The sequence below is a fragment of the Colletotrichum aenigma genome (assembly GCF_013390185.1).
Source record: "Colletotrichum aenigma strain Cg56 chromosome Unknown KSG_Cg56_contig06, whole genome shotgun sequence".
In the NCBI taxonomy this organism is placed as follows: domain Eukaryota; kingdom Fungi; phylum Ascomycota; class Sordariomycetes; order Glomerellales; family Glomerellaceae; genus Colletotrichum; species Colletotrichum aenigma.
The window spans coordinates 2,751,618-2,766,205 of NW_023500912.1; the positions used below are offsets into that span (position 1 = coordinate 2,751,618).

Sequence of the window (14,588 nt, forward strand, 5' to 3'; positions counted from 1 at the left end):
CGTCCGAGAACGCCCACTGAAAACACCCACCCCCCCTTCTTCAGTTGGAACCATGCTTGTCCAGGGCCAGAATGATGACGCCCACGCGTGCGCTACATGGACCTCCACGTGCGTTGTATTTTTTTTTCGGGCCTCCTCGTGTTCGTCGTAATCGTGTACATATATTCGTCGCGAAAATAAACCGTGAATGTGGTGTGAAGTTGTGGACCATGAGAACCGAATGTCGAAAAATATGTACGGGTGAATCGTTCGGGGGCCGAAGGGGAAGGCAGCTGATGAGAAGGTTCGCATCGATGTTCTTCCCAAATGTTTCCCAGAAGAAAAAAAAAAAAAGGATATGCTGTAGAAACCGATAATTGTCGTCGCCGCTTTTATACCAACTTTGAAACTTGATGCAAATACTTTCGCCAGCAAGGACGTCGGAGATCCGTCCCGTGGAGTCAAAATATGTCAAAACGATTTCAACGCCGTTTCATCATCGGACCACTGTTGCCGTCGTAGTCCCAGGCCCGCTTGAAGCCGCCCTCGTAGACACTCGCCACGGACTCTTGCCACATAGCAGGCGAGATGAAAGACTGGACTGGCGCAGCCGTATACTGCGGCGCCATCTGCTGAGAGGCCACGGGGAGAGTGGCATTAACTGCCTGTATGTCTTGAAGAGACGGGGCTTCGGGTGCACCTGAAGACGGAGAAACACTAAGCGAATTGGACTGGGGAGGCAGCGTCGAAGGCTGTGGTTGGACCTGAGGCGTACCGAAAGACGTGTTCCATTGCCTGGAGGACTGTTAGTGATCACTGCGCAGCTGTCTGACGGGATTGCGTTTCTGTGGCTTACTCAAAAATCTTCGCCGGGTTCCAAGCTGGCGCACTCGCCAGCGGCATGGTCTGAGGCATCCCCGGTGCTTGGGATCCTTGGTTCGCCATCATTACGAGTGACTGTATAGCAGGCGAGTCACTCTTGGTATCCACAGGTCCGGCAGAGATAGGAGGTGTGATGGGGTGGCTGGTATAACTGACTTGGGAGTGTTGAAGGTTTTGCGTGTCCAACTGATGGTCCAGAGAGCCAGTGCGAGCCATACCCGGTCTGTAACCACGAGGAGGGCTAGAATGGTTGGAGGACTGCGGGCTGCCGTAGGGGAAGCTAGGCTTGAGCACAAATTGTTTCCTGGTGTCAGCAGAGAACGCCTCTCTCAACGCGTCGACCTGCTTCTGGAGGTCCTGCATCGGCCACACACTCATGACCTTCTCGAGGACACGCATGTGGCGCGTGAAGTATTCGCGAGCATCAGTGTTCAGATCCGGATCCGGCGAGACGACGGCCACCTATATTCCACCGTGTCAGAGCGTCAACCTACAAGATATTCATCGACAATCACCCACCAGATGGAGAACAATGCAGCACAATCCGCAGTAGACAGTGAAACTGAAACCACGGAGCATGCATTGCAACCCAGAGAATCCAAAGTTGTTCAGTACTGCCTCCTGAAGTCGACACAGAGCCTTGGCAGCTGAATAGCAGATCATCATGTGCTGTTTCCATTGCCCGTCGGTTGAGTTGGGATCAAGGAAGTTCAGCTGCGGTCGGTGGAGCAGGATGAGTGTCAAATAGTAGTACGAATGCAGATTGCCAATGTAAGGCGACGAGAGCCACGGAGGCGATCCATCCGGGGGGAAGGTCACCGATAGGTCCGCCGGGAGATCGCTCATCCAAGACTGCAGAGCTGGGTTGAGCTGCACAAACTCGGGGTCGACACCCCAGTCCTTCGTCTTCTTCTTCTTAAGGCGGCCGTAAGTGCTGTTCATGCGGCTAACGTTGCGGACGACTCGTGCGAAGTACGTGAAGTTCCGGGTGATGTGGTACTCAGATTCGTCGCCGCCGGGAATGGGGCGTGGAACGTTGAAATCGATGGAATCCAGGTCCACGGAGAGGTCGTATCGACCTGTAGCCTGTTAGCAAAACTATTTTCAGACATTGGAAGCTGAGACAAACCCTGAGGAGATCCGATCATCACTTCACCGACAAAGATGGATTGCCAAATCCGGGTCTTCATCTGGCACTCCGCGGGAGAAGAGCCACAAGGGTGTCCCATTTGATGATCGGTGTAGTGCTCGTCCAGGCCGAGATCCTTGCCCATCTGCACGCATTGAACAATCGTCATCCAGGATCTGTAGTAGTAACCGCGCTTCGGTGCCGCTTCTCTAGCCTTCAAGATGAGCAACAGAGCCTGCAGGGTGCTGAGTCTTGGAACATCCATGAAGGAATCGGCGTGCTTAGACGCCAGAGCCAGCCACTGCTGTCCCTCACCAGGATCGTCCGCGAGTCTTCCGCCCATGGCGAAAATGGCCTCAAGAATGAGGGGTGAAATTGACTGCCTGTTGGTGTTCCACTGGTGGTAGAACATGGGCTTGCTCAGAACCGGCACGTATGGGTGCACATGGGTAAAGAAGAGCTCGAAGTAGTGCATGGCGGTGTCGTCGTCTGGCATCAGTTCAGGCGGGATGCGAATCTTAAGACCAGGCCCGGATGGCAGAGGAGGGAGAAGCTCCTGATAGTCATCAGGCTCTTCCACCACCGGTTCCTCCTCCCGTCTGAAAGAGGCCTTGTTCCTGAGGTAGGGCGCTGGAAATACTTGTCAGTGTCTGCAACTCACACGCCATTCAAAAGTTGCCTACCTGTGCCTGCTTCGTTCACCTTCAAGGAGCCCATGAGGTCGGCAAGATCTGCTTGCTGGTAAGATCCATCATTCGAGTAGGTGTCGGGAGGTGAATCGGCGCGGGAGCTCTGTTGCATAGGCGGTGTCGGGAACACGTTCTGGCCGGCGTAGGACTGATCCATCATGCCGACGGATGGCGACACAGTGGTGTAGTGGATGTTGTGCTGGCTGGATCCGTCGGAGTAAGGCACCTGCGGGAAGACGTTGTGATCTGAATACGCGCCTTGGGCCGCGTACATGGAAGGGTTGGGCTTCTGGCCTCCGGGGATCATCGACTGTTGCTGCATGGGAGCTTGCTGGCGGAAGCTGTCTTGAAGCTGGGAGGATGCAGCGGCAAAGTCGCTTGGCCCAGACTCATAGGCTGTGTCCGAGGTCCCGTCGTACTGGCCATTGGGACGGACGCACTGCAGCTTGAGCCTGATACACGCAGAGCATGGCCAGGTATTCGTGGTGGCAGCATCGCACTTGATCTTTCGTCTCCTGCATCCTTCACAGGCCCTCATGACTACAGTTCATCAGTGTAAGTAGACTACGAGCGGTGAGACCGCGCAAGAATATGAGCGTACCCTTCAATCGCTTATGGCGATTGTGTTCGTCAACGAAAACATAGTCTACAGAGATGGTGTTTGGTTAGACAGACATTCAACGACAGTCTGCGGCCGAAGCGGTGGAGGTAGAGTCAAGGTGGATTGGATGGATGGATGGATGGATGGATGGATGGATGGCGCACTCTTCTGGGTTTCCCTTTGGGGGTACTGCTGGGGCGCAAAGGAAAAGCTGCCCATTTGGGAGCTCTGAGGCAGGATGCGCCTCACTGAGGGATCGTTGGACATTTCGAAATCGGATCGTGGTGAGTTGAGTCGAAGTTGTTGGGTGCGGTGAGCTAAGAAGGAGGACGTAGCCTCGGACGAAGTGCGGAGCGGAGACAAAGAAGCGGTTACATCCACGTCCGTCGATGGTGTAAATCAGTTGGAGAGAGCCGACGGTCCCGACCTTTGGAGCGCACTCGGATGCACCCTCTTTCAGTTACGTGGAATGGTGATGGAAGTCTCTCTTTCGGCGTCGTCGGGGACGAGACAGAAGCGAACTGTCAAGTCGAGGTTGGGTTGCAGAAAGGAGGAAGATGTTGGGAAAAGAAAGCAGTCCAGAGGGCAGTTGTGTCTCGAATTTCTCTCTGGAGCGCGCTGGCTAGGAAATGTCCGGATTGGTGGGCGATGGTAGGGGGGGTGCGCGGGAGAAGGTCAAGCCTTATTATGAATGGACGACAGGTCCCGGCGTGAGGCGTGAAGGGTTGACGTGGGTAGACCTTGACGGGGGTGGGAGAGGGCGACCGGGGTAAGGAACAAGATCTGGGCTAGGTAGGTACGGTACAACAGCAGGGTAGGGCAGGGTCATATCACTGCGCTGCTCTGCTGCCGGGGCCTAGAGGAGACCGATGTTCGATGATGGATGCGACCAGGAGTCGATGGGGGTGGGAGCCAGGACCCAGACAAGGGCTGCCTGGGTAGGCAAGGTATGCTGGACAGTGCTGTGCTTTTGGTGGTGAGGATGAGGTGGGAGGAGTAGGTACCTAGCCTGGAGGGGATGGGAGGGGAGGGGGGTGACTGTGTGTGTGCGCGTGTGTGTGTGTGTGTGTGTGAGAAAAAGAGAGAGAGAGAGGGGGGGGGCCCAGCAGAGGAGAGGAGACGAGACGAGAAGAGAGAGAGGAGAAAGGAGCAAGAGGAGATGATGATGATGCTGGAGATGGAGATGGCAGCACGGCCCAGGGTCACAGTAGTCGGGAAGGGCGTCTGAAGTGAGTGAGAAGAAAGATGAGAATGAGAAAGGTAAAGAAGGCAGGTGTAATAGTAAGGCGAGGAGGTAGTTTGAGGTATCCAAGCACGCAGTGAGGGTACGTAAGGCGGGTTGGGAACAGGTCAAGAGGCAGAGGAGGTGATGGCAAGTATCCGTAGACAGATACTGCAGTATCATGGAGAGAGAGTGAGAGAGAGAGTGCAGTGCAGCAGCTGCCCAGGGTGTGATGCACTGCGTAGCGTCGCTGTAGGGTGTTGGCGATGGAGACTCGAGTGGGAGGGACTTGTGGAGTGTGTAGGTACGCAGTAATGGCAGAGAGCCAGAATTAGGTAGAGAGAGGGTAAGAAGAGTGAGCCAGTGTGTACGCAGTATGTGAGTGTGAGTGTGTGTGGGTGTGGGTGTGGATGTGGATGCCGAAGTGGATGTTGGTGTGGTGGGTGTGGGCGAAGGGTGGGAGGTCGCGCAATGCGGCGACGGCGTGAGCGGCAGCCAGGCCAGCACCAGATACTGCATACATAGTACCTACGGTAGTTTTGAAGAGAAGGAAGGTATGGAAGGCAGGTAGAAGCAGGAGACCCGACCTGCATTACAAAGCGCGGGATACATGTAACTATCTGCCTACGAGTACCTATCTTGCCTTGCCTTACCGTAACTTATTGCTTTGGGCAAGACCAGTCAGCGAGCAAGACAGCTCCCCATCCCATGGAAAGTACCGATGTATCTATCCACCGCGGCACACTGGCAAGATACTTGGCAGCACCACTGGCTTCCAAGCACTGCACCTCAGCCACTCGAGTTGCCGTCCCCTCGACAGATGGCTTCTCCCAGAGCGCTGCGCTAGCTACCGCAGACAGCGCAGACAGCGCACCCGGGCCTCGGGACTAACCCTCGCAGACGACGACAGGACCGCCGGCCGGGGAGGGGGAGGAGGAGGCTACTACCGATAGTGATGCGTGCCGTGAGGTAGCTAAGGTAGAACAGAAGGTGGCAGAGTTGGGGCAGGCTGGGACAGGGCAAGCTACACTCTGTCCAGCAGGCGAGAGGCTAACAGGCCTGTCGCAGGCCGAATCTGGCACCAAAGTCGAAGGCCTGTCCAGGGTGCGCTGTAAACTCTCGAGTCCCGGAGTCTCGAATCTCATCCGACTAACGACTGCTCCCCAAACCCTCATTTGCCGGGTTTGGACTTGACGGGTTCCTGATGCTGAACTTGAAATTGGACCCGGGCGGCGGGAAATGGCGACAGACAAAGAACTAAGCTCCGTCTTTGCCAGGGGAAAGAGATACTCGCTGTCTGTGTCCGCGTCCGTGTTCAATGGTTTGAACGAAAGGGGGGTCTGATAGACGCAGATGCAGAGACGAGACGTCCAAGGGACAAATTGACACACAGACTGCAGAAGAGGAACAGAGGATGGAGAAGAGATGGACACACAACGTCTCCCGTTCTTGGGCTGTCGTGACGATCAAATCGAACAACCTACGCACAGCGGGGTGCACGTCAGAGGCGTGTAGCATGCACTCACTCTCTCCTGCACACCTACTATGTAGCCACACGCAGCTCCTCCTCCTCCTCCTCCACATAGCAGCCACTAGAGGCAAGGTACGGCGATGAAGATGAGGATAATGGTGCGGGAAAGGGTAGGGTAAGGTACATTCCAAGCCTCTTCAGGTACGAGACGACGACACACACCAGACACGCACGCACGCACGATCGCTCGCGCGCACTGAGCGAGATGGAGGGGAAGAGAGCTGCGACAGGTTGGTCAATGGCATGGAACAGATGGGCACTGGCCACGGCGGCGAATCCGTCCCCCACGGCATTGCCAATGCCAATGGCGGTGACCGAGAGGGCTTAGGAGAAAAGAACAAAAAGCCGAGTCAGAATCCGGTCTGCTGATGTGAGTGATTGAGTACCGTACCGTACCATACCGTGAGTACGTCTTCATCGGCGCAAGGCGCCGTCGCCGCCAGAGACCAGCAGATGCACGACGTGTCGGAGGTAGAGGTAAAGGCTCAGGCTCAGGCAGAGGCCCAAAGACGGGGAGTGCCGGGACGAATGTGTGACCAGTGCACCGGTAAGAAGAACCCTTCTTACCGGTGACACTGGACGCGCCCACGCCGCCTCAACTAGAGTTGAGTTGCCTTACTGCGTTCCCTGGGCATGGCGGTGTCGTGTGTATCTAGTACGAAACCGGCAAAGATGCACTGTACCCAGAGCCTGGCCTAGCCAAAGAGACGATGAGACGGTCTGGCCTTGTCGTCATGTCTGCGCAGGGCAATGTCACGAATACAGTGTTGCTCCACACTGCGCGAATACTGTACACCGTCCATTCGCCAGTCCATCTCACGTCTTTTCCTTCGCTCTCTCCAGCCAGCAGAGAAAGACAAACGTCAACTGGTGTAGTCCGGTCCAGTCCAGCCACAGCCTGTATTCGAAAGACAGGACGACAACATCCAAGACATGGACCGGTAGGGAGGCTCGCTGTAAGATTGGTCATGGCCGAGAAAGAGAAAGCCCATCCATCTTTCCTGTGTTATCCCATGTCATGTTAATAAGTGGCCATGCTTGTTGTATATTGATATCGATTTCAGGCCATGCCTTCTTGCGTACCGAGGGATTGCCAAATGAGGCAAGTTGCCTGGACCATGAGAAAGAGGAGAAGGGGAGAGCTATCCGTACTAAGCATCTCTTTGATTGACCTGCAATGACCAGACGATCCGCATCTTTCTCCAGCACGCTCAACGCTAGTGAGTTTTGTGCTCCGTAATCAATATCAGTGTGGTGTAAACCAGGCAGGCGGGAATCCAGACAAGGGCATGTGTCTCCGTAGAATGGATAGTCTGTACCCGTCATCCGTCCGCAGTCCGTAGGCTACCTTACCCGCCCTCGTGCCGTGCCCAGTAGGGCCAGTAGGAGCCCACTGCTTCTGGACACCTCATTCAACTGCTTTCTTTTGCATCTTTGGTCCCGTCTCGTCTCGGGCCTTGGCTCGGAACTTGGAGCTCCTCCTGTCTCCTGGAGACGTGGAGGCTGGGACATGAAGATGACGGATACGGAGGCAGTACCTGAGGCTTGCCCCGTCCAGTACTGGCCTGATGGGCTGGGTCCGAGCAGGCTCCAGGTCCAGTGTCGAGCTTGAATGCTTCGAGAAACAGTGCCCACCAACCCCGTCCGCCCACGACGGGGAGGTGGAAGGTGGAGGGTTGCGAGGGTCCCAAAGCAGAAGCTCTGCTCAGATGCTCGCCCCGTCGGCCCCAGACCGCCCTGGTCTGGGCACCATACAGTGTCTGAAGATGGCAGGCCAGGGCTACCTGCGCTCACTTTGGAAGTACGCGGCGGATAACAGTTGTACGGATACGCAGCGCACTTTGCAGCAGGTTGCTGGTAGATGTGGTTTTGCATTGTCCTGAATATGGGCCCTCATTAGCTAGGTAGTGTGTGTACTTTGCGAGAGCCACAGCAGTCAGCCAGACTTCTTGGAGGCGGAAGGAAAGTGCCGCAGCTTACCTACACTACATTGTCTAGGGCCAGGCACAACTCCACAATGCCAGATGCCGACAAGCCTCTCGTACGGTTAGGTTGTTGGCAAGCCTCGCCGAGGCACCGACGAGCGGGAGAAGAGGTGACGGTCAAACGCCATGGGCGGCAAGGTTGGCAGACGTTTCTATGTCGTCTTCTAGCTTGCAGGCTTGGGGGCACCGGCGGACGTGGTGCCGAGCTTGTAACGCGATGACAATGGTATCGGTAGCGGCCGGGGCTCCATGGCAGACCCAACGCAGGAGGCGGTCAGTTTTAGCCCGCAGCGTCTCGGTGGGATAGACGGTAGTAGCGCACCTCAACGCAGAGAGGTAGTCGGTGTCCGTTATTTGGAGCTCCGGGGTCGAAACGCCCTAGAAGGCCGGCAGGAAGGGAAGGGTTGGCGGCGTCCATCCATCCCATCTGCTCGCGTTCGGTCCTTGTTTCCCCCAGCCTACCTTGAAATCGGCGACCAGACCAGCGTTGAGATGGCCCGAGGGACGCTTCTCTCCTAACTTCTCAGGCGCCCATCCGTCGTCAAGCCCCTCAAGGCTCAACTCAAGGACCCCCAGAGCCATGCTGCCTGTCCTGTGAATGCCATGCCGTCTCTGCGTGGATTGCATGGGTGGGTAGGGAGAGGGAGAGGGGGAGAGACAAGGGAAGTTGAGCTAAGGTAGGCGAGCGGTGGGTAACGTGGACAGGGGGAGAGGCTAAGAAAAAGGGAAATGCAAGGAAGGTGATTTGGGGCAGCAGTTGGAGCACCCACCGCAATTGGTGTTGGAGTTGGAGGGTCGTGGATGGATGGATGGATGGTGGACGGAGGCACGGTATCTGCCGCAGGGCCGCAGGAGCAACCGCGGTAAGGTACCGCGGTAGCGATGAGCAAGGACACTGGGAATGGGACTGGGACTGGGGGCAAAGAGCACCTCAGGAAGAGTTGAGGAGGAACAGGGCAGAGCAGGGCAGGGCAGGGGGCTACAGCATAGGTAACGGGCAAGGGGCAAGGGGCTGGCAGCAGCAGCAGCAGCAGCAGCAAGGAGCAAGGAGCAAGGAGCAAGGAGCAAGGAGCAAGGAGCCATGCCATGAGCAGTCGCAGTTACGGTGATCCACACCCCGCTTACCTTATCATTACAGGTTCGTTCGTATGGAACTGCCCTGGTCTGTCCTCCACCGGCTAGTGCCCAACCCAAACCACTCACAGTTCACGTCTGCCAGGACTCGATGTCGTCGACTCCACGCTGCAGCCAGCCAGCTTCAGCACAGGAGAGGCTAAGGACTGGAGGACCCAGCTGGCTAAGGCAAGAGTCCCTAGTAGCCTAGGCTAAATCTTAGCGCTAACGTGCGACCTGCCAAATTTCCTCAATCCTGAGGATGAGGAGTCCTTGCCCTGTCCAGAGTGTGTATGCTGAACTCTGTGGCCCTGCTCTGCTCCCCTCGACATGGGATGGGCTGACTGGCCTTGTCCTCCACATCTTGCCTTGCCTTGCCTTGCCTTGTCTTGCCATTCCCGTCTCTCTCTCTCTACTTGGTACAATACCTTAGCAGTAACAGCAGCAGCAGAGCTTCTCGGCGTTTTGGGCTGTTGCTGTTGCTGTTACTGTTGCGGTTACTGTTGCTGTTACTGTTGCTGTTACTGTTGCTGTTGACAATGCTGCTGCTGCTGCTATTGCTGTTGGGCTTGTTGCTGGATCCACCACTCCTGCATATCCATAGCATCCAACATATGGCGCGGCACATGATCCCCCGGCCACCTGCCCAAGGTCACACATAGCTCCTACATACCAAGCATGAGCAGCACGCAGTATACACAGCAATAGCAGCGGCACTAAGGCCAATGCCCATCATTGCTGCTGTGTGGTCCAATCCCAACCAAGTCTCCAAATCAAGAAACGTATCCGCACTGCATCTCAGATGTGATAACGCACCTCACATCATGCAGTGCCGCTCCCCTCACCGCACCCACGAGCCAACAAGCATTGCTACCAAAGTACCTTCTCGTTGCACTGTACCGTACGAATACCTAAGGTGCGGATATCTGCCATGGCCCCTCCCACACGTACCTTACATGCCTTACCGTCTTTGCCAGCTGCACCAGCCCATTTCCAGTCTCCTCCCCGTAGCTATTCATACCTACGGATACGCTCTGCCTCTCTCGCAGAATGGGAAGCCCTGCTGCGAATGCTTGACCCAGGTCTCGGATTCCAAGGGGCCTTTTCTCGGACCAGGAAAAGTCTCCACGCCCAGAATGCTGTGGGTTTGCTCTCCTCTCGCATGGGCCGTATGTGGTGTGCTGGGTTCTGTTCTGGAAGCTCAGACAGGGTGTGTCGTGGACTCCCTATCCTTGGACCTTGAGGAGGTGTGAGGTGCCCTGGGCCATGGACTTGCGGATACCTGCGCTGTGCAGTCCACTGTTAATATCTGAGGCCTGCGGATACTCGCCATTTCCAACGCTTCCGAGGAGGAAGACGAACTCGCAGTCTGTTCGGACAAAAGCTTTCGGCTACCTCTTAGCGAGTGCCGGAAGCCACCACAGATTGGCAGCAAAGAATCAGACTTCACAGTCAACCCACAACAGATGGCACGCCGTCACCAAGGCAGAAGATGATGAGGACCCCAAGCAACATCGTCTGTGGTCAAGCTTGCCAGCCAACCGGTTGCACTGCACGTCTCAGAAGGCGAGGGCGACGTCCAACGACCCAAGCTTACTTACAGTACGGGCACCCAATGCCTATCAAGATTCAGATCGCGATGGAGGTACAAGGTACTTGGCGACTTGCCTAATCCGAAGCCAGAGTCAAAGCTAAGGTTCCTGAGCCAAAATTCAGCCTTCCCGCCATGACACTTACCGCCGTATCGAACCCTTCGTCGGGCCTTCGACGAAGGTTCTGGCCTCATCACTGTCTGGTCGCACTGACAGCGCTAGCCCAAGTCGCCAACTGACACTCGGCCAAGCTAAATCCTCAGACTCTTCAGCCTGCAATGTCTGCTCACGGTCTCACCGGCCTCCCCATCATCATGCCCTTTTGGGCCGATCCGGTGCCGCATGAGGCGTCTTCCTTTCCGACCGACCTTCGTCTGCCTTGCCCTGTTTTACTCCGCATCTCTTTCGTCTGATCTTTGCTGACGAGCCCTTCGCTGTGGAACCATGCCATTGTTCCAGCTGCCTCAACCGGTCAGAAACGTCCAGGAACCCGCAGCTCTAATGTGTGACAGAGGCTCCTCCTGCGTGAGAGAAAAAGACTCGGCATCAAACACGACCAACTCCTCCTCACCCACACTTCTGCACAGTCTGGGCATTGCTACATTACGCCATAAGACTGGGTGGACCGGCGGTGGACGTCGCCAGACGAGGCTGGGGGGGGGGGGGGGGGGGGGGAGACATCGCTGCACCATCCATACCTGCGCAGAAGACTATGAGTTTAATATCGGATATCCATCCCATCCATGCACCTATAACGGCTTTTTCATCTGCACTTGCAGCACCAGCTCGAGCGCTTGCGTACGCCCTAATAAACGCTCTCACTTCCGTAGCTTTCTGGATATCAAACGGACCTTTCTAAGAACAGGGGAAGCTATAACACCCTCTCCACATCGGATTCGCTGCGCTACGAGGCCTGCAGAGCGAAGCTTCCGCGGTGAAACGCTCTCAGCAAACGACAAAAGCCCATGACCACAAACGACTTCGTGAGCGGTACACGTCTGGTATCACTTGTGGATGGCGTCAAAGCAACGCAAGTCACTTCAGCATGCCGTGAGGCTCTGTCGCAGTTTGCTCGAGACCAATGATATCTTCAGAGTTTGGCCACCACAAGTTATTACACACATCTCTGACTCGGAGAAATTCATGGAGATTTTTTTTTTTAAAACCTAAGGGGCGACTTACACGCAACAATCATAGACTGACAGCGACGGCGGCGGGTTGGCGCCACGCCCAATCCAACCTGACCCAGCTGGTTATTCGAGTCAATCGATTCAACCGGCCAGGTGGCGCAAACTAACGAGGTTGCGAGTGCGCCAAAGTCAGGGACTCACCTGCAGACTGACTTGGCTCGTCTGGCTATGACCCGAGTCATCTTCGACCTGTCATTGTGGGATGATGAGGAGCCGGTATCTTGATGGGACTGGTCGACAGCTTAGTGGAGATCGCGGGGTCTGCTCAATCTCGACCGCAGTCTGCGCCACGCAGAGCTTCCCGACGAGGATGGGACTGGTGGCTTTTTTCGTCCTGCTCGACTCCCTGCCCTTGCTGGCTCACAGAAAAGAAATGTACTTTGTTGTTGGTACGGCTGGGGTTTCCAAGGATCCCGTTCCAGAGGCGACGGCGCGCTCCTACACCTTTTCCCAATAATTTTACGACGCTTGATTAAGGCCGACGGCGGCTGGAGGACGCGCAACTTCATCGACTGGGGTCCGCAGGCCGTGTCGGTACTGAAGAAATACCTGAAGGTTGCCATTTTTGGGCCAATGCTCGAGACAACGCCTTTGTCCTCGTCGGTATCCCACAACGGCGTCCCCTCTTCCTTCTCCTCCTCCTCCTCCTCCTCCACCACCACCACCCCTTCCCTCCCTCCCTAATACATAGTACCAAGTACTCCAGAAAGGCTGCCGACGCCTATCATCCAGCAAATAGAATGACAGCAGGGCCGCCTTTTACCGACCAACCGAAATGGACAAGGTCACGAATACACGGTGAGCAGGGCAGAATGGGGTGAGGAAAGCGACCATGTCGACATTCACATGCTAAAAACTAGCGGTGGCCACTCTTGTCGACGACCTCGCAGGGCATCGAAAATGGAACATACCGAGGAACCCCGTTACCCACCCCAGGTCCTGTCTTTTTCTTGGCTGCGCTCCTTTGCCGTTGAGTTGGCCAGTCGACAAGCAGCCCAGCCGCTCGTCGCTGCGCAGAAGCATCCCACCCACCACCCAGTGCAATTCAAGCTTGATATGAAAGGGGGCTGCTCCTGGCTGGACAATGGAAAAGGTAATTGGCATGTTCCAATCAAGCATGTTGATGGAAGAATACAAGGGGAACGTCTATCCGTTCAACTGGCGCAATGGTGGTTTCAGGGCGCATAGCTTGCCCTGCATCCTGGGGCTGAGTGTGCCTCGGATCCGAACGTGTGCCAATGAACCTCCAGCCTAGCGCCGGAGGCTAGCATCTGTCACGCTCGGTTGTTCCCTTTCGCACAACTGGTTCCTGGAATCGTTCGTTCAGGGGGGTCTCCTGCTCTTCGCCCCCAAGATCTCGGGCACGCGCTGGTAAGCGTCGCTGAGAGCACAGGGGTCCCTCATCTGAAGGGTACCATTCGGGCGGCACGAGGGGTGTGTCCCGATCCTGGACGGTCCGAATGGTCACCCAGTTGATGTCCACTCTCGTGCTCCTGATCCATGTTGGTCAGATTGTGTTGGTGGTCTTTCGTGACTCGCATATGAGCATTTGCCGATGATTAGGCGATCCGAACATGCGAGAAGCCGACGACGGCGATGACCCAAGTCCAACTGCTCTCTGCTCTCTGCTCTTTGCGGGGGGGAGCCGGCCTGCCTCCTCGATGCGAGATGACTGCTGTCCACCGGGAGGGGAAAAGGGCACACAGTGAAGCTGACCTTTAACGATTCGGCCTAAACTTCAGCGGTCGGGGGCTGGCTGGCTGCATGGAGGTAGCACCAGATGACTCGGCCGAACAAGGGGCGCGGCAGCTGGGAAGGCCCAGTCCCGTCCGTCCGCCCGCTCCGGGGAATCTTTAAACATTTGGGCGACGAACCAAGACGCACTGCCGTTGCGTCCATGACAGCCACTTAGCCCGTTCCAGAAATTGGTGTCCGAGGCGGCTGCAGCAAGGACATCGGTACCCAAGGTATTGACACGGCGCGCCGAGTGAAGAACTGGGCCGACGGGCGGGAAATGGATCGGGAAGCGCAGCAGCCCGGCCACGCGCGTAGGTAGCTTGGGGTGCAGAGTGTTGGCTGCTGCTGCTGCGTGCCATGCTGCCCGGCTGACGAATCGCGGATCTTCTGCATTGCCTTGCCAATTGGGCGTCGATGATGGTTGAGGGTGTGGTTGGAGTATCCAATAAGTCACAGTCACAGGGCATTGATGAGACGCCTCCTCTGCTGGCGGCATGCAGCTGGGATCATGGCACAGTGAAATCACATTCATCTTGTTCTATTGCTTCCATCATGCTTCCAACGAGCTTCCAACAAGCTTCTCGAAGAGCGGGAGAAGCGCAGAGGAAAGCGGCACGGCATGATGTGCTAGAGCGGGCGTCAAATTTCCTCAGCCCCCATGGACGAAATCGATGGTTCGGACGACAAGTCGTGCCGTGGGACATGGTGTGCCTACCGTGGGGTCGGACCAGGTCCAGCAGCGCGTTTTACGAATGGAACGGCCCAACGTGGCTTCTGAGCATTAAAGTTCATTAGAGCTGTCGGCAAAGAAGATAAAAAGGAACAGAAGGATCCAAGGGAAAGGGGATGAAGTCATGATGGGGACCTCGGGAACAGGTTTTCTGGTTGATCTGGAGAGAGGTAATTAAACTTTGGAAAAACCGCAAGGGGCGGTTCCT

The 14,588-nt window shown here is 56.1% G+C and overlaps 1 protein-coding gene across 1 annotated transcript; it reads right to left on the bottom strand.

Annotated features, from left to right (window-relative positions):
* Positions 1-461: 461 nt before the first annotated feature.
* ASG1-8 (Activator of stress genes 1) lies at positions 462-3,547 on the bottom strand (the record flags this gene model as incomplete). The annotated part of the gene is made up of 7 exons (XM_037325033.1): positions 462-774; positions 836-1,323; positions 1,381-1,940; positions 1,991-2,620; positions 2,674-3,219; positions 3,281-3,325; positions 3,445-3,547. The coding sequence occupies 7 exons, from the start codon at positions 3,545-3,547 to the stop codon at positions 462-464; spliced, it is 2,685 nt and encodes an 894-aa protein (XP_037176653.1).
* Between the last annotated feature and the right edge of the window lie 11,041 nt (positions 3,548-14,588).